The 18,037-nt window shown below is 42.0% G+C and overlaps 1 protein-coding gene across 1 annotated transcript in view; it reads right to left on the bottom strand.

Moving 5' to 3' along the window:
- Positions 1–876: 876 nt before the first annotated feature.
- LOC119399383 (rac GTPase-activating protein 1) overlaps positions 877–18,037 on the bottom strand; it is a 53,338-nt gene continuing 36,177 nt past the window's right edge. Inside the window, exons 13-16 of the mRNA XM_037666206.2 lie at positions 17,721–17,817; positions 17,120–17,192; positions 6,762–6,833; positions 877–1,706 (exon numbers count right to left, since the gene is read on the bottom strand). Of these exons, the coding sequence (XP_037522134.1) occupies positions 1,655–1,706; positions 6,762–6,833; positions 17,120–17,192; positions 17,721–17,817 (294 nt within the window). The 3' untranslated portion in view covers positions 877–1,654. The remainder of the gene's footprint in view (positions 1,707–6,761; positions 6,834–17,119; positions 17,193–17,720; positions 17,818–18,037) is intronic.

The raw sequence follows: 18,037 nt of genomic DNA, 5'->3' as shown, positions 1-18,037 counted from the left end.
GTCGTTAGAATGTTATCTAAAATGGAACAAATCGCATTAATCATTAGACTGAGGGTTACCTCATAAAAGCATTTCTGTGTTTTACACGCATTTCAATACACGAAATTGGAGAAGGTCCTACTTTTCTTGGCTCTTCTATCATTTCTGCAGAGGTCAGGCTTTCATTGCCAATACAAAAGGCACATGCTGTCATACAGCCAAGCCCAGAGTACATTCACTGCTGAACTCCAGCTTCAAAATGCACATGCTGTCCTAAAGGAGCTCAGGGGCATCCAAATGTGTGTAGTGCCATGGCACTACACTCAAGTACATTCTCATCCCTTCTCTCACAGTGGTGGCTTTAGGTGAGAAGGATAACAGGCACCTTCCACACCAGCTTTTGCGCAACTGGAAAACAATATTCTAGTTAATAGTTCTGTTCTCTATGGGATTATGCAATCAAACAACGCAACCCAGATATACGTGCTGCAACAAATATAACCCTGGAAGCACGCCATTCCTTTTATAAAACGAATAAATGTCGGAGCTGGGTAATTTTACGACAACTGTGTACTGATCCGTGCACTTGACTATATCTGATCTCGCGAAAACAAACTACAGTATTAGTAAGACAGTTAAACATTTCCCCAGAAAACATTTGAAGCGTAAGAAAAAATTGGACATGCGACTCAAATGGCACCAAATAAGTAGCAGACAAATGTAAAAAAAAAATCTAGCATTTCCTTCCATTCACGACACTTTACATGATTTCTTATTGACAGATGTTTATTAGAAAGCAATAATGGGATTTAAAACCTTTTCTTTCTGCAATTTGCTCCAAGACAGAATGATCATGGAGCTCAAAAGGATACTTACAAAAAACAGAAAATTCCACTCAGAAATGAAACTTTTATTGGAAACTCAGATAAAACAGGTAGTTTCTTGCACTCATGTTGACAGACTGGAGATCATGTTCTGAGACTATTCACTTATTTTTGAACATGTGCTGTTACACGTGGCAAAAAGAATGGAGAATGAAATGGATTCTTCCATACAAAGGTCTTGGCGATCAGAACATTTGCAGAAAAATCAAGACTAATGAGCTTCCCATCATTCAACAGTGGCTGAATTGGTACAGAGCTAAAAACTTGCATAAATCTCTTATGCGTGGATTGACGTAGATTACCCTTGTAATTAATATAAAATAGTTTCACATAAACTGTCCTGACAGTATGAGCTTTAATGCTGAAAGACAAACATAAGCCATGCGATAATCATATCCAACGCCACAGAACATGCCATGCAAATTAAAATTCAATAGTGCTGCCTTTCCTTCAGTAGCATGCTCATTATGTTAATACATGGCAAGACATGCACTTATAGCCCAGTTTTTTACAGCCTCTTTGCATTAATTGACAAAGCATTAAACTGAGCATTACTTAATAAAATACTAATACATATCACACTGAAGAAAGCAAATGTAAAAAGGCACAACCAAGTTCCAACAAGAGCTTAATAATGTGAACAAAATGGTTGATGCCATGTTGCATGTGAAGCAAAGCCAGGGATTCACAGCATTGGTCATAATACACAGTGAATAATGCAGGCGTTGGAGGTGCCGGGGTCATTTCACAAGAGGAGAGTAAAAACAATGCAGGCTTTTGGGGTGCCCAGGTCATTTCATGATGGGTGAATAAAAATTGATCCTCTTTGGCCCTGATGAACTCCTGAAAGTTGTAGGAAACAACCAGTCAATGTTAATGCATCAATGCCACTTCATGAAATGAAGCCAATTAAAACTGCTTAGTGATCTAGCTCGTTGATGCGAATCATGCACTGACATTGTTTAAAGGGACACTAAAGGCAAATAACAATTTATGTCAGAGTGAAAGCCCAATGTATGACAACTTCTAAAACGGCAATATTATCAACAGCAGTGCCTTACTTACCGAGAAATTAAGCTAAATGTATCACATGACGAGCGCCACGAGTGGGACATTTTCGAAGTGATCCCGATGACGTAGGGAAGTCGGCCTACAATAAATCACTAGTAATCAAACTAGCAGCAGTAAAAAAAGAACATTCCGAGCATCAAAAGACGTAATAAAATGCTGTTTGTTCGTTTCCGCTTGATTCATGGAAAACAAAACCTCCGTGGCGTTGCCATGGGTAACGGCGCGCGTGGTTCAAAGGTTCCGTTTTCGCCGAACTGTGCCTCGCTCGTTTCAGTGGTAGTTTCGGGATCGCGTACTGCCGTGCGTGTTTTGCGCGCTCGTGAAGGTCGCTCTGACAGAAAGTTCGACAAAATGCCGCATGCGTGTGATATTGCCGGATGCCCGAATGGTGCACAACGCCAGTGCTGCAGCAAGGAAACCGGTGTGTCTTTTCACTGGGTGCCGCGGAATGAACCCTTACGCTCGAAGTGGCTTAGTGTCATGCCATTGCGCCAGTGTGCTAAACAGTCAAAACCTCTGCGTGTGTGCTCGATGCACTTTCGTACTGAGGATTACGAGACCAACCGCAACTTGGTGACGGCTTTGAATGTGCCCATCCGAGCAAGTCTTTGCCGTAGCGCCGTTGTTGCTACTGTGGGTCCCGCTACTTCCGCTCAGCTGCTACTAGTGTCGGCGGCCGCGCAGTAAAAGCGGGCAACGTTGGGCATGGCAGCAGTGACGTATGAGAGTCGTATTTTCAGGCGGGAGATTTGAATCGCGCTAACGCGATGCGGACCACTAAAAACGTGATTTTATTTCAAAATAAGCACTTCCTTGGCACAAAAGCAGCGCTACGAGGTTTCTGGACCGCTATTTCAACAATCAACGTCGACTTAATATTTGCCTTTAGTGTCCCTTTAATGGGGCCCTGCAACACTTTTCTGAGTTGTAATGGAATAGTCTCACTATTAGTGCATGACGCTTCACGAATCACATGCCGCAAAAATTTTTAGAATCCGTCAAGTACGAGCAGAGTTACAGGTATTTGTTGCACGCTTCAAGAGCCTTCTCTCCCCTTTCGTGCCAGCGAGTGCGCTGAAATCTACGCAGGGAGGGGGATGACCAGGGGGCAAGAAGATGCGTCCCTTCGTCAGCGCGTGTCATGACCTTGAGCACTTTTTTTTTTCTTCAAACGTGCAAGCTTACTTTCAGTGTGAACGCGAGCGTGTGGGCGTGTGGCGGCATCCCCGCGGCGGCCACATTAACTACGCAGCCCACGATGCCCAGATTAGTTAACCGCCACGGGTATATGGCGCAGAAATTTGGGTGTATGGCATCATTTGTAGAGAGAAGAGGGAGCAATTTCTAGCCAACTTTGAGAACTGTAAATTCTAGGCCGTGTGCCACGCTATAATGTTTGGCATGTGTGTTCTCGGGAGCCTCGACTACCGATCAGTAGGGTTTTTTGACCATGCTTAGAAAGTGTTGCAGGGCCCCTTTAATACAAGACCAAATGCACACCTGCACTTTGTATAATGAAGTCCAACTGTGAGAACGTGTGGTTGACTGAATAACAAAATTTCACCGATAGCTGGCACAGATATGGTTTAAAAAAATGTGTAGAAAATCAAATGAGAAAAAGAAAACACCACCAATAAGCTTACTGAATGCGTGACTGAAATTTGTTTCAGCAAGCATCAGAAGTGCTTGCAATAATCTCGTGCCCTAAAAATTTGTGCACTTACAGAGCTTAGAAAGTATATCCAGTGATGTTCCAGTGGGCATCGCCTACTTTCAGAATCTTACAATGGCTTTTATATAATGTTGCTGCTATGCAGCGATATATCCCATAATGCAGAGTAAACAGAACAGGTGACTTTTCAATCATAGTGGAATATCAGTGAAAGTAAACAGCTTTCTTCAAAATTGGAGAGCACGAAATCGAACAAGATTAAGAAGGTATACAGATGCACAGCACAGGCGCTACTCGCAACTAAGCTTCAGAAAAGTCTCCCTAGATCAAGAGCAAGACATATGCACACCATAACCATGTCTCTAAGAACGGTTTTTCTTTACTGCGCAGCACAACATAAGTGTCACTGATACAATCCCTCTTTCTTTTTGTTGTGCTGCGGAGTAAAGAAAAACTGTTCTTAGAGACATGGTTAAGATGTGCACATGTCTTGCTCTTCCGATCCTGATTAGCGTTGTTGACTGTCACGTGCATTGTGCCCGCACACACCACTCGGCTGGGTATATATCTAGGGAGACTTTTCTGAAGCTTAGTTGCGAGTAGCGCCTGTCCTGTGCATCTGTGTTCCTTCTTAATCCTGTTCGATTTCGCGCTATCCAGTTTTGAAAATTATGAACCAACTAGCCCAGCAACGTATTTTGTTAAGCTGTAAATAGCTTAAACAGAAGGGCCACTTAAATGGAAACACTGCCTCCAATTTGGTTGACTTTGTATTTCAATGCTGTACCCATATAGTACATCTTTCTCTGTAAACGAAATTCATGTTAGATGGAACATTTTTTCCTGGTACCTTCAGGTTCCGTTCAAAGAGATTCTACCATTCACTGTCAACAAGTCTCATTTCAATAATAGAAGTGTATTTAGAAGTACGAGAAGTTGAAAACTAAATGATATTACTATAGTTATCGAATTAAGATTAGGATCTCATGGTTGAAATTTCCAAAGCAGTATTAGCTGTCACCAGCTGCTCTCTGTTGTTTGAGTTAAATTGAAATACCTTTAATGCCATAGCGAATGTCTAAATGGCAATATTAGGTGGTTAAAGGGGCCCTGCAACAATTTCCAAGTAGCCATGGAATGGCTTTACTAAAGGAGCTTACTGCCTCACAAATCGACCACCGCAAAAATTTTTAGAATTCGTCCAGTACGAGTGGAGTTAGAGATTTGTCACATGCTGTAATTGCTTTCTTTCTTCTCTCATCCTGACGAGCGCACTGGAAGCTAAGCAGGGAGGGATGGCATGGGGGAAGCAGCTACATACGCGCGCCTCGTGACCTTCAGCACTTTTTCTATTTTTTTCCCCCCCTTTGAACGTGCGGCGTAGTTTCAGTGCCGTCGCGTGTGCGCACGGGGGCAAGTAGCGGCCTCCCGCAGCAGCCGCAGTAACTACCGAGCGCGCCATGTTCAGATCAGCCAATGGCATGAAACTTGAGTCAGTGACGCAGTGATTTTGAGTAAATAGCATCATTTGTCAACAGAATAGGAAGTGATTTTTAGCTGCCTGAGAATTTATTGTAAATCCCAGGCCGCGTACTGCGCTATAATGTTTGTCTCACATGTTCTCGGGAGCCTCGACTACCAATTGGCAGCTTTTTCCGGCCATGCTGAAAAAGTGTTGCAGGGCCCCTTTAAGGTAATGCAATACACACACACACACACACACACACACACACACACACACACACACACACACACACACGCACACACACACACACACACGCACACACACACACTTTCTCTGCTGATAACCTACTCTAAAAGTAGCAGATGAGAATGCTGAATACAAAATCTTTTTGCTCCATGTCTATAGAGTGACCAGTGTTAGCAGTTTGAGTTAATAGGGTAACTGCTCTGGTTGCCAAGTTACGTTGTGTCAGGAAATGAATACACATGATGATATGGCCACTTCAGATTTATCATCACACGACAAATAAGTCAGAAGAAAATGAGCCAGAATAATCATCATGCGTGGATGAAGTACCAAGTTCTTGCACACAATTAGCAAATTAGATAACAAGGCATGCAAATAAAATGGAGCATAAATAAAATGGTGCCATACATTGCAAAAGAAGCCATAGGCTGAAACACTGAAAACTTACTTGACAGTTACAAAAACAACAAAGACTATTGTCACACACTGAAAAAGACATTCATGCATACATGAACACAGACTACTAATCTTTTCCCAACTGAAAAATGTTGCATATCTGGCACAAAAGATGTAATGAATGTTTTGCCCGATCAAAACTGTTTAGTGCCAGTTTATGTAATATTTGTTTCTGCACTGGTTTTTGCCTTTGTACAGCAAGTACCACTGCCTTTTGATCTGAATGAATTACCTTCCTTGATAATGTTAAAAATGCCGTAGAAGAATTCTTTTCCCCACACACACTTTTGCTGAGTACCATACACCTCAATTGATAACTGCTGTTTCAATTGATAACTGCTGGTAACTGCAGTGATAACTGCTGTTTCATACAATCATAAGCACATACAGGGCTTTTGAATAGGGATCCAAAATGTTCTGTGACCAGAAGACAGTGTGTGTGACAATAGGCAGAGAATATAGAGTGTAGATAGCATAGAAAAAAACTAATGTATGCTTCTGCTAAGATACCACGATTTTGCGACATGCTTGTTTTAAAATCCTTATTTTGGAATGGGATGCTTTAAAGACAAAGTTGTATTCTCATGTGCGTAATTGTCTCAACAAAACAGGCCGATTTGTTATCTCAAGCTCAACAAATTGGCTCTCCACACAGTTTCTAAAGAGAATGAACATTCCCAGCAACCGTATCCATTCCATTTGGGTGCACAAATTATAGTTTTTTCGATAACAGAAAATTTACAGCTGCCCTAACATGAGAGATGGTTTACTTCTAGTTGAAAGAATGCACAATGAGAAAATGTAAAGGCATTCTTTTGTACGAGGTGTTCATTTCATTTTTTTCCCCCTCTTATTACTATGCCCAGTACTTTCATAGTAAGGTTGCCAGATAAAGGTTCCACAGCACACTGACCAAAAAAATATGCATGCACGACAATGAGGAGAAAGAAAATCACACAGACAGGACAAGTGGAAACAAAAGACTAACCCTTTGGCAAGATTCCTCTGGTTTTTGGCACTTGCGCTACTACCAAGTCTACTGCAACTAGCTGGTGTTGGTCTTGAACCCAAAAGAAAAAAAAAATAACAGACTGAATCCCATGCACCCAAGATGCAAACACTCAGTTTGGCACAGCCTTCAACTCTGTGCAGTATGATTTAATATTTTTTTCTTTTTAGAGAGCAATAGCTGCTTATGCACCCAGAAGAAGCCAACGCATAAACTACTACCAGGATTGACACAAATAGTGGTGTGCTTTCAGATAGCATGCAGCCATGGCCTTTTTGTAGAGATGGCATAGTGCCATTTATTGCAGTTTTCCTATCTCCTTATAACAATACAAAAATAATAATAATAAATTAGCACTACAGAAAGCGTACCTTCAATGATTCTCGACTAAAACTGTTTATCAATTAATTGGGAGCTACATACTAGGTCTACAATAAAGTATTAGTTATGCATCAGACAAATACTTTAAACTTGCAACAAAGTAAGCATGAGGTGAACTATCCTTTACAAACACCATGGATTGTAATCTAGCTTTCAGTCTAATAAGAGTCGGCTGGTATTTCCATAAGGTTTCTTCAAAATTTTTCAAAGCTCCTAAAAATGCATTCAACTTTTAAAAATTACTAGTATATACAGTAGAACCTCATTCACACATTTCGATAAAAGGAAAGTGATGAGAAATGTACTAAAAAAAAAAAAATGTTCAGTTTACACTTTAATGCCACATTTGCAGAAATACAGTTGACTTTCCTGGCTAAGCCAAATTTTAAAATATTAACAAAAACCTAATAAATGTACACAAGTTATGTGTGAACGTTTCTAAATTTCTGATCGACTAAAATTATGTCACACATTATACATTCTCCTGCAACATTTTTTTTTAGTAATCTTTAGGCTTGTGCGAACAGTGAATTTTAGGTCCGAAGCGAATTCGAAGCGAATTTCGAAGCGAATTCGAATAGTTTATATCATATTATAAAGAAAAATGACCATATTCGTCATGACCCAACTAACCAGTGCAATATTTTTAAAGTTCAAACAAGGCATACACATATCTCATTCTTTTTGGTTCAAAGGAAAGTGGAAGCAACTTTGAGTAGTAGCAGGATTTGACTTTCGGTAGAATGCAAGTGATAACCTGTAAAACATGTTACGTTTTAAGATTTACTATACTTGGAGCATATAAGCCGATATAACAAGCTTTTAAACTTAAAAAATGATGAATCGATGTGAGGGCAATATAGTAAAACCTCATAAATTTGAACTCTGCTATTTCGAAATCCTGCACAATTAGAAGGATTCCTGCGGCCCCGTACTTGGCGATGTAAATGTGAGTGGATAATTTAAAGCGGCGGTCAGTACCAGCCCAGTTAATTCGAAAACTTTGGGTGCCATGTGCCAATTTCCCGATCCTGATTTAGCCGCAAATCCGCAGAAACGATGGCCCTTAGGAGCCACAAGGCAATGCAGCAGTATAGCGATACTAATGTGTGACAAGCGAAGCATCCCAGCCTCGCTGCTGCCAGCACAAGAAAAAAAAACTAAACAAAAGGCGGTCTTGTGGTCAGCTGGAATGTGCCCCTGCGGAAAACACGTGCTTCACTGCGACACAGTAGTGACACGCAGGCAGCATGGCGCATGCTTCTCTCAATGTCAGCGCGTCATGAATTAGCCATTCTTTCTGGGAAAATAGAGATATTATTGAAGGGCGGTCTGACGGAATATGCGATGTATGCGAACCTCTGATTGGCGGTTATTCCGGTAATTTGCGCACTTGCACTGCTGGCGGAGTACTTGCAAGTTGCCTGCAACGCCTACTTCCAAAACTCCGTTCGAAAACTTCAATGATCATCTTTTCCACACAGAACACATCGCGAATTCCGTCACACTGGTCATTATTAAATTCTTTATTTTACCAGAAAGAATGGGCGAATGGCAGAATGAAAGAATGGCAGCAGTGAATGAAAGAATGGCAGCAGCGAGGCCCTCTGTTTCCCCGGTTTAGCGGTAAAATTGGGACCAGGTGTTGCTGGAAGACATAACCCTTATAGCTGCAAACTAGCAGGCACAAACGACCACCTCTGATTACTTTCAGTAATTCAATGTTCCTTGCATCCCGCTTTTTGTAGGTTTGGTTAATTTGAAAACTCATTAGATTTTTCACAGACCCAGTGACTTTGAACTAACGAGGTTTTACTATATGTTCATTTACCTTGAAGTAGGGTTTCGCGGCAGCGCGGATTTCTCCTGGAAAAGTGTATTCACAGTACAGCACACCTCCACTGCAGTGAAACCACCTTTACAGGGTGTTACATGCGGTTTATATATGTCTCTTCGTTCATTTCGAATAGTTCGAAATTTCCTAGAATTTAAATTCGTTTTGAAGCGAATTCAAATACTGTAATATTCGTTCGAGTATTCGAAGTGCTTGAATATTCACAGAAGACTAGTACAGTAAAAGCTCGTTAATTCGACTCTCGTTAATTCGGAAAATCGGTTAATTCGGACACGTCATCTGGTCCCTGTAAATATACGCATCACTCTATGAGACTGGGCGCTCGTTATTTCGGACAGATTTGACCGCAAATCGGATAATTCGGCGACTTTCGGGCCGCTGGCGAGGCTCGAAAACGAAAAAAGAACAATTCGGAACAAAAGTGAAGCTCAAACGCAGCATCGCCATGGACATCAATTATCGACTTGGCTTGGATTGAGACTGGTTGAACGCTTTTTTTTCGCGTGTGGGTTTTGTTGCTTAGTTCCCGTTGGTGTGCTGCATCGTTGATCGCCGATTTATCGAGGAACGTTTCAGTACGGCTCCTTTAGCTTGATCGTTGCTGGTGCTTTTGTGCTGACTTCTCGTGCGACCGCACTCTCCGCCGATGGCAACGCCGGCGAAGCGGCCCAAGTACGAGGCCAAGCTTCACCACCAAAGTAGAAATTTTGCGTGCTCTGAATAACGGGCTCTCCCGACAAGAAGTGATGAAGAGTGATGAAAGGGGATCCTTCAATCGGCGCCAAGAAGCAAGGAACGAGTAACCGTACTTTTAATCCCCCAACGTGACGGGAACAGAGCGCTTGCCGCTTCTCGTTATCGGAAAGGTTCAAAAGCCACGCTGCTTTAAGAACATCAACAATCTTCCCGTGGATTACCGTGCTAACCGAAAAGCGTGGATGACGGGTGAAACTTTTGCGGTGCTGCAGACATGCGAGCTGCTGAGCACCTTGAAGGGCTCAGAAAAATTGTGTCCGCGCGAATTTCTGCTCGAAAACAGACAAGCATCCGCGATTACTTTGTTAAGTAAAGGTATGTTGAAAAAACTCGTGCATTTATTGTGTTTATTTCGGCCATTCGATAATTCGGACATTGGGTTAATTCGGACATTTTTTCCGGTCCCTAGAAATCCGAATTAACGAGCTTTTACTGTATCTTCCTTCTGTCATATTTGGGACCATATTACACTTCTGTGAACAGTACTACAACAATGAAGTTGAGAGTACAACAGAGGCCCATCTGATCGGGATGAAGAATAGTAAAAGGAAAGAACCAAGGCACCATCTGAAAGCATTTAAGACTCTGAGCAGAGTTTTTCACAGCGTGTAAAAAACCACCACAGAGCACAGTTTCTTGGTGTGGCGCATGACACGACTACTAGCTGCAATTAAGAGCGCGGCGTGGCTTGGATGAGCAACGACTCCAGATGAGTGTGCATTTTCTCCCTGGTCACAGTGTCCTGTCACAGTGTGCTCCTCCCCAGTCTATAATTTTGCAGTGCTTGGCCAGGGCATTTAACACAATGTGCTGTTTACCGACATTATTCCTCCTTTTGTTCAGTGTCTTGGGGCCCCTTCCTTCTGGCACTGCAAATTAAGTGTTGTGTGGCGCAAATTAAGTGTTTCTGAAAATCAACCATAATTATGTATGAAGGCTAAATTTGCAAGACACTTTATAATCCCCTTAAAAGTGAAATGCAATAGAAGAGACAACTTTTCTTCACCCGACTTATTAAAAATCAAGTCCCTCAGTTCCAAATGCAGTATTACAGGCATAAAAATTTACCCTGAAGTACTGTACTAGTTTCTCTGCTCCTGCAAGTCATATTGAAAGTGATGGTACAGAGTGAAAATAAAAAGGGGGACCTATGTTTGAACAGAGGATGGAGCAAACTCAGAGTCCAGCTGATGGTACCAGCATGCGAAGCTTTTGCAAAAAACTCGAGAGGATATCACCATTCCTCCAGTTTATCGCTTTGAGAAGAGATCTGCTGTCTTCTTAAAGCGATAATGCGCCGAGACCAATGACAGTGTGTGTTGACTAAGCAGTCATTTGTGCGATTGTGCACTGTGAATACCCCAGTACAAATAATTCTCTTACATTCCCTCATTAGGCCTTGCGACATCACTGCACAATGCACGATGGCTATTGACTGACAGTGGGACAGGGCACATTCAGTCACACCTGCATCTCACCATCTTGATCAATTATCTTGTTCAAAATGTTGCTCTCGGTAACTTGCAAAAAGGAAGCCGTTTGCCAAAGGTGAAGAATTTCGTGCTGCTCGGCGGGAAAGTAGCATCACTTCGAGATAAAGAATCAGATGACAGAAAGTGGGGGAGAGGGGGGTATGGGCTTTGCCGGTTTGGAAACATTTCCACTTTTTTCTTAAGAGCATCACACATGGGTGCCACCAGACTGGTTGGGAGAGCTCCGGCCACAGCATGCATGTTGCTACTTACATTCAACACGATAGTACCATGCACGCATCTCTCTGCGATTATGAACATTGTTTTAACCCTTTACTGCCGGTTGTCGCGAATTTGCGACATACTGAAAGACGCCGATTAAGTAACACACGAAACGAATTGATGCCTTCACCGGCAGCTGTCACGTATTTCCGGCGAATGTAGCTTTCAGCACGAGACATCTAGCGCCATTGCATGTAAGGTATTGCAAGCTGGAACCCAGTGTTGTGTATCTGTTGCCGGATAGCGAGAAGCACGTGCAACAGCTGTCGCTTCTTCATTGTTTTCTGCCCGAAGGACGGAAGTGCCATCTCCTAAAAAATAGTTTCGATGTGCGCGCATACAAGAGGTTGCACACGACATGTCACGTTGTTTTGAAGTACGTTATTTCCTGCGCGATCCTCGCTTCTCTGGTATGTCGCGAATTCGCGACATCCGGCATTTGAGTCAGTCAGTGATGACTGTCTGTATGACAAGTTCATGATGGACTTCCGCTCATTTTATGGGAAAAAAAGAATTCGCACGCGCTTGCCACCTGAAGAAGAAAGTGACGACAGCTGTCTCAGTGAGAGCGAAGACGACGATGTCGATCCCGATCCTCATGCACAAGCACGAGTGTCTTCATCGAGCAGTGAGGGTGAAGACGAAGATGTGGTAGACCAGCCAAGCTAGTGCCTCTCTAAAACATGCAGTGCGGTGGAAAAAAAAAAGACTGTCAAGAACAGCAGGAAATGCCACACTGGAAAACCTCTCATCCTCAATGTGACACTGTCCGAGCTCCTATTAAATATTTCAAAAAATTTTTTATGACACCTTCACGGAACAAATCGTTCAGCAGAGCAATCTGTTTGCGACGAAGAAAAAATTCGAACAAAGGACTGGCTCTGTCCCGTGGTGAGCTAGATCTATTTCTCGGTGCCGTCGCCTTCATGTCATTCTGTCGGCTCCCAAGAAGTCGGCTATACTGGGCGGCGGAGTCTAGGGCACGCACGGTGGCCTACACGATGTCACGTGATTGGTAGGAGGCAATAAAGTGAAACTTGCATTTAACAACAATGACGATGCCAAGTTACGTCGGCCTGAAGAGATCCGCTTCATTGATGCGGCGATGCCGTACTTGCGTTGCATTGAACATATTGAGCTACTATTCGCTTAAGTGCCGGTTGTCGCGAATTCGCGACATACCTAAAAGTATGCATTAAAGTTGCATTTTGAATAATACAACTGCTGCTTTAAGTTAAGATTGCTATTTGAAGCTGAAAAATGAAAAACAATTTTTTTTTCTTCGGCGCTTTCATAATTCAGGCATTAAAGGGTTAATGATATGCCATGTTTAGGCATTTTCGAGCAAAAAATGGTACCTGCTACATGCTAATTTCTAGGGGTGTGCAAATATTCGAAATTTCGAATATTTTTCTGATAGTGTTCACTATTCGATTCGATTCGCACTGGAATTTTACTATTCGAACTTCCCAAAGAGAAATGCAGTCAACGTCCGCTTGAAAGTGACCCCTTAAGATTTTCAATATTCTTCACTTCCTTACACTGTCCTATCGCGGCAAAGCTGTCTTTCAAGCTTTGTTACGGTCGAACTTAGCCAAGACACAGTCAGCGTCCCATTGAAAGTGGTTCCTAGATTTTCAATATGCTTCACCTCATCACACCGCCGTATTGCGGCAAAGCTGCCTTTCAAGCTCCGTTACGGTCGAACTTAGCTAAGACAGTCAATGTCCGATTGAAAGTGGTCCCTAGATTTTCAATATGCTTCACCTCATCACACCCCCGTACCGCGGCAAAGCGGCCTTTCAAGCTCCGCTATGGTCGCAAATGTATTGACTAAAAAAAGAATGCTAGTTCCAACATGGAGATGAAAGATGTGGCAGAGTTGGGGGCTTTATTAATGCTGTTTCGGACCTGAAATTTGGGCAGGAAGTCCGCAAAATCGGACGCCGAAGTTTTTTAGCATCCAAAATTTTAGATGTCCCTATATATCGACGTATACGAGGCAGATTTGGAACTCCGGACTTGAAGGGAGCACACCCTTGTCCGCCACATCAGTTGGCCTTCCACAGCAGTTGAAAGAGGAGGAGCGGCTGAGGAAATGGCATGTTTGCCTATCACGTGTAAAGTGTTATTGGCAACACTTTGGTTGCACCAAATCATGTACATAAATACAATTTGGCCTCTACATTGCCTCATTCTTGATAAGACAACTATGAAACATCACCCCACCAGCGCTTCAACCTAGCAAAAAGAAACACTTTCATGTTGCTATCTCATAAGAATGTACTTAGGAATCCTCTCCAACTTTCTTTTTCAGCAATTTCGCTTCGAAGTATTCGAAAAATATTCGATTCGATTCGCACTTCAATATTCGAATTCGCTTCGCACCCGAAATTTTGCTATTCGGACAGCTCTATTAATTTCCTGAATGCATTCCATTGAGTCTATGCATTTGTGATGTTCACACGAAACATGCAGTGTATGTTCACATACAATTCATTGCTAGTTGTGCCTTAAAACACTGAGCGAGTGCAAACAAGGCTTAAGCTCAGATTTTTCATCTCTTCAAGCCTCCATGTTCTCCTGAACGGGCGTGTCGCTAGAGCCAGAGTTTCAACACGTGGTCTTGTCTTTTTCAAGGCAGCAGCCTTGAAGACGACGAGACCACTTGTCAAAACGCTGGCTCTAGTGACATCCCTTATTCAAGAATTTTCCATCCGAGCGAGTGAAGCACCTTAATATGAATAATATGAATAAGTTGTTACATTTACTCTGCTCACACCTTCTCAGCTCTTTAGTTCCCTTCAGCTGTAGCAGCTGCTACTGCTCCATTTTTTTTTCTCACTGTGGTGCATTTGAAGTGGCTGTACAAGGTGTAACTTCTAACAAAGCCACCCGAAAGCATTAAAGGAGTGGCCAAGCCAGTAATACAGGCTAGTTGGCCTGCCATATGGGGCCATCAGTACAGTCAAACCCGATTATAATGAACAGCAGGATTTTCCGGAATTTGTTCAATATATCAAGGAAGTCTATGTAAATGAACCCGCTTTTAACAAATTTCAACGCCTAGTTCACTATACGAAATATTGTGAAGTCAGACGAAAACGCACAAACAAAAATAATGCCATGCCACTCGTCACGCATAATATGCTCCAAAAGCAACTGCCCCACAATGTGCACTTGCAGTCGGTGATTCTCTTGGTTTGCAATGTGCGCCTTGGAACAACAATCTGAATTATATTTTCAACTTGCAAAAATAATGTCAAGCAACTCAAGTCCACTCCCTTGGATATCGACACAGTAGCGTTGCAGTACATCTGTTGCAGAGATTGCTTCAGCAAATGTTGGTTGTGGGCGATTGTCTTCCAGTGGCGGCTCTTCTTTGTCTTCCATGTCACCAGAAGCCACCACATCAGCAACAATTTCTGCATCCAGTGGGCTTGCATCACTGCTACCTCGTCATCAACAATGACCAAATCTCCAAAGTAGAATTCTTGGGGAACAATGTCAAGAACGCGAGCAAGTTCCTTCCAATTAGCGGCAAACTCAACATCATTTTCAGCTGCACTCGTGGCTTTCGCAAATTCAATGTATCCAATGTACAGATCATTACAGAAAGTACATTGTACATGAATAATGCCGAGACAGCTTCGAGTGTTCATTATAAAGCAGAATTTGTTGTACCCGGGCTCGTTATAAACAGGTTTGACTGTAGTGCTAAAAAGATGGGGACAAACAAAAGCAGCACACAACACCACGTGTTGACTCTTAAGAATGTTCTTGTCCTTTCATCATTGAAGATCCCAGTGTGAAAGGTGTGGCAACGAGCTGGGTGCAATGCATTATTAAACACTGCTTCCAAATGAACATAAGGATTATATAAGCTGCATAAATCGAAGACTCAAAGATGAACGACTGCTGGCGCTGCAACCTTGAAATTCCTAAATTGGCTATCTGTGATTTTACGGGCTGACATCTGTTCTGCACTAGTGAACTTTTTTAGTTGGCCAAGACAACCTGCTTAGTCAAAATATAGACTTCTGCAACTCCGCCAATTGAAAAAAGAAGAGCATTGAAACCCATGAGGACACAGTGAAGTACTGGTATTTCAGTGCAAAATAAAATATCCCTTTAAGGGAGTATGGTAGGGTAGACAAAAAAAAAAAAAAGGGGGGGGGGAAGAAAAAGAAAGAAAATATATATATATTTTTTTTATTACTAAAAGATACGCATTCTGAGGAGCAAGACCATGCATTGGCAAGGGCGTAAGAACGCTCGAAGCCATTTAAAAATGGCGGCAAGAACTGCGCCTCCTGACTGATGCAAGGGCTTGTTTACATGTTTTCCATTGTTTCTGCATGTATGTATTTTTAAATAAAAATATGGCTAGATCAGTTAAATATATGCATTTCCTACCATTTTGATTTCAAATTTTCCCAGCAGTAATGCCTTTGTAGCGTAGTCATTGGTTTATGTTGTGAACACTCTATGTTTTAGACATAAAGGCGCGTTTTTCTCACGATCAGTTTTTTCAAAATTTTCGAAACTCAATGTACCTTTTCTGGAAAACTATCCAACTGATTGCGCTGAAACTTTCTCAGATTATACTTTAATCCCTTCCAAATAGTCTGAACCTAAAACTTCGTAAAATTGTACTAGTTATAATTTAAAAAAATATTAATTGGAAAGTCTCTCTTACGGCATGTTACATGCGAGGACAATATTTCTTTTTCTTGAGAGATACATGTAGAAACCCGTTTTTAGATCTAGGGGCTAAGCCACTACTACCATGTGGAATCAGCGTGCCAGATTTCACGGTCATACTGTTTTTCGTTTCTGAGAAAAGATACATTTAGTTTCACACCCCAGTATAAAATATGGTACTTAAATAGAAAATAGTCACAAAAGCTACAGGGTCAAAATCGCATAAAGTGAAGGTCAAAAGCTTTCTTATTTAGGGCGCAAAATTTCCCAATAAAATATGCAAAAGTTCTCGAGATATAAAGCTGAAACCAAGATGACTTGTTTACCCTACCATACCCCCTTAAGAAATAAAGGGTCTAAGATTCACCCTAGGGCTGGAATCTATGAGCTGCTGCCACTTAAAACCAGCCAGCCGGCATTTCCAGAAACAGCAAGTAGGAGATACTCCTACATACTGCTTATCTCAACGTTTCTTATAACTACAAAACTTGGGGAAAATGTTCACAGCTTCATACTTTACCCGCATAACGGATTGTTTATTAAATTCAAGGGGCCATTCAGGACCCTATAAAGGGGCCTGCACACAAGCCTCGCACACCAATATTGCCACGTGCAAAAGAAGGTCTTCAGACAAGAAATACCACTGCAGTTCGCCAATTTGCGGCCTGGTGGCAATATGCTATTGTTCCCAGAAAGGTACAGCATGCATTAGGAAACTCAGACTGGAGCACTATATTTCCCTCTAGGGGATACTGTAAGAAACTATGGAAGAACAGGCATGTAATGTAGAATTTTTAAAACACGTGGGTTCACAAACCACTGGGATCTTGAATAATCGAGGTGAAGTCAGACACAAACATGCAATATAATAGGTACAAAGTGCTTACCTTTTCGGTGTCGTTCGAGAGTTCTTTCTACCAACAGAACCGTAGATTGGACCAAGCAATGTGCTTCCTGGTGCTAAGAAAGGAACAGAAAAAGGAAAAAGAAACAACTGGAGGACATGGTAGACTCTCACCTTAACAAAAGGGGAAAATTTGCATGAAATTTTCAAATACACATTCCAGCTCCACTAACTTTGCCCACACCACTGTGAACCAGTTTTAAGTAGTGCACAAGACATCCGAAAATGAATGCCTAAATGCTCGACAGATTCGAAAACTTTTGTGGTGATCGATTCGTGAGGCAATAAACTCCGATACTGAGGTAAATCAACAATTACTTGAAAAAGTGTTTCAGGACCCCTTTAAATATGGATGGGCGAATATTCGAGCACTTCAAATATTCGAACGAATATTACAGTATTCGAATTCACTTCGACACGAATTTAAATTATTTGAAATTTCGAAGCATGCAAAATGAACGAATATATGTATATTTGACTGCATGTAACCCCCTGTAAAGGTGGTTTCACTGCAGCATAGAGGTGCTATGCCCTGAATTCTTTTAATGAATGAGAAAGCTTTGACTGGTGATAATATAACTTGCCAGCTCTTATCTCAGGGGTGCCAATATCCTCATCAGTGTCCACATCCAACAGTTGTTCCCAATAGTCTGCGGGCACGCTCATGAGGGCTTCCATCACCTGAAAGCATCACAAACAGTAATTTTCAAAAGCCTGCACCATGCAAGAATACAGTCAAATGCCTATATAGCGAAGTGCTTGTGACTTGCAGAACTTGTTAGATTGCTTCGATTTAAACATAGTGCATCATTACACGTGCAATACATTAGGATAAGATTGGCCAATAAAAGCAAACTCTTTCCCACAAATTAGTGGACAAGTTGGATGCCTTAAAAGAACT

Source organism: Rhipicephalus sanguineus, chromosome 1 (assembly GCF_013339695.2).
Source record: "Rhipicephalus sanguineus isolate Rsan-2018 chromosome 1, BIME_Rsan_1.4, whole genome shotgun sequence".
NCBI classification, from domain to species: Eukaryota; Metazoa; Arthropoda; class Arachnida; order Ixodida; family Ixodidae; genus Rhipicephalus; species Rhipicephalus sanguineus.
The sequence above is the reverse complement of the archived record's forward strand: the minus strand, read 5'-3'. Positions and strand labels throughout refer to the sequence as shown.